Source organism: Aphanomyces invadans (assembly GCF_000520115.1).
Source record: "Aphanomyces invadans strain NJM9701 unplaced genomic scaffold supercont1.59, whole genome shotgun sequence".
Classification (NCBI taxonomy): domain Eukaryota; phylum Oomycota; class Saprolegniomycetes; order Saprolegniales; family Verrucalvaceae; genus Aphanomyces; species Aphanomyces invadans.
Genome location: NW_008580204.1, coordinates 315,606 through 316,971, shown reverse-complemented (window position 1 = coordinate 316,971; position 1,366 = coordinate 315,606). Strand labels below are relative to the sequence as shown.

The 1,366-nt window shown below is 49.0% G+C and overlaps 1 protein-coding gene across 1 annotated transcript; it reads right to left on the bottom strand.

The window, feature by feature from the left end:
* Window positions 1-991: 991 nt before the first annotated feature.
* Window positions 992-1,272, bottom strand: H310_14022 (hypothetical protein; the record flags this gene model as incomplete). Its single annotated transcript, XM_008881733.1, has 2 exons — window positions 992-1,030; window positions 1,084-1,272. 2 exons carry the CDS (start codon window positions 1,270-1,272, stop codon window positions 992-994), a joined length of 228 nt encoding a protein of 75 aa, XP_008879955.1.
* Window positions 1,273-1,366: the final 94 nt, after the last annotated feature.

The window sequence follows — 1,366 nt, the reverse complement described above, 5'->3', positions numbered from 1 at the left end:
TGGGGGTGGTCGAAGATCGGTGCAGTGCACCGGACGTGATGACGTTCTTGAGCCAAACCAAACCCAGCATGGACGTGCTGTCACGCCAAGTGGCAAATTTCCTCAAAAAGTCGAAGCACAAACTCGATAAAGCGCAGACTTTCTTACTGGAGCTTGGCTCTGCACTTGTGCGGCCGCTGAAGCACCGTGGTCTCCCTGTCGTTCAGTGAACCCTGGAAAAGGCGACATGGTTTCATCTTGAAGAGAATAGAGGTAGAATATATCAAAAAGATTAAATTACGTGGCTAAGTCGAAGTTGATTAGCTTGTACAATATTATTGTGCTTTCTATTGACCTTTTTGTTGAAAATTGGACTTTCGGTGGAATCGTTACGAACAAAACACTTCTTTTCGACAACTGACGCAACCAATCAAATAACTCGTAGCACACATCCATTTTGCCATGCCATCCTTCACCGGCACTCAATCACTTCTCCAAGCTGTTGTGCGGGACCACGCCTCCGAGAACACGAAGTATCACTGCCTTTTCGGCTATTACATGCTAGGCCTTTCCAAATCGTACCTTGCCTTGCTCTACTCGAAACACAAAAGTACAATTGCTGCCTCGATAGCCAAGTATGAGACTGATGGCACTGTTGTCCGCCAAGACGCACAGCTCAATCTATACCGACGTTTCGACTCCTCCAAACGAGAATGGGTGTTGCAATTGTACGATGCGGAGCCAGTACGTTGAACCATGCAATTCTCGAAGCCTAGTTTTGAGCGCAAGCAAACTCGCCATTCATGAAGCAACTGAACGGTCCGATTCGCTGGGTTCGAGTAAAGTTTTCACAACCAGAAGCCATTCCGCCTTTGATGCCACGTTGTTTGAATAGCAATGAATGAACAACAGAACGTCCTTGCCCATCCATCGCTGGAGCATTTGGGTTGTGAGACTGTTGCTGTCCTGCGTTTTCTTGTTCGGAGGGTAGAGCAGAACAAAGCGACCAATATCACTCGTTGACGGCGCCGTGACTGGAGACCAATCCGGCCTGCGCGGAGATTGTGGTTCCGTCGCTGGGTGGAAAACGACTTCACGTTTTACGTGGACCATGGCAATTCGACAGATGCAGTCCACCACATCATCAACACACGAGGCTTGGACGGACACAGTGTCAAGGGAAAAGCCAGAGGACTGGCCTCGAAAGTTGCGGGCACTTGGAACAAGCCGGAAGTTGAACAAGTGGCCAATACCCACAAGAGCTTCGAGATCGTTGTCGTCGGCGCTTGTCATGAGTGTGCTCTGTGTGCACTGCAACTTTCGTGGTTGTGGCTGTTTGGTTTCGAAACACGTAAGGAACACGTGGATTCGTTTCACTTGATGATTG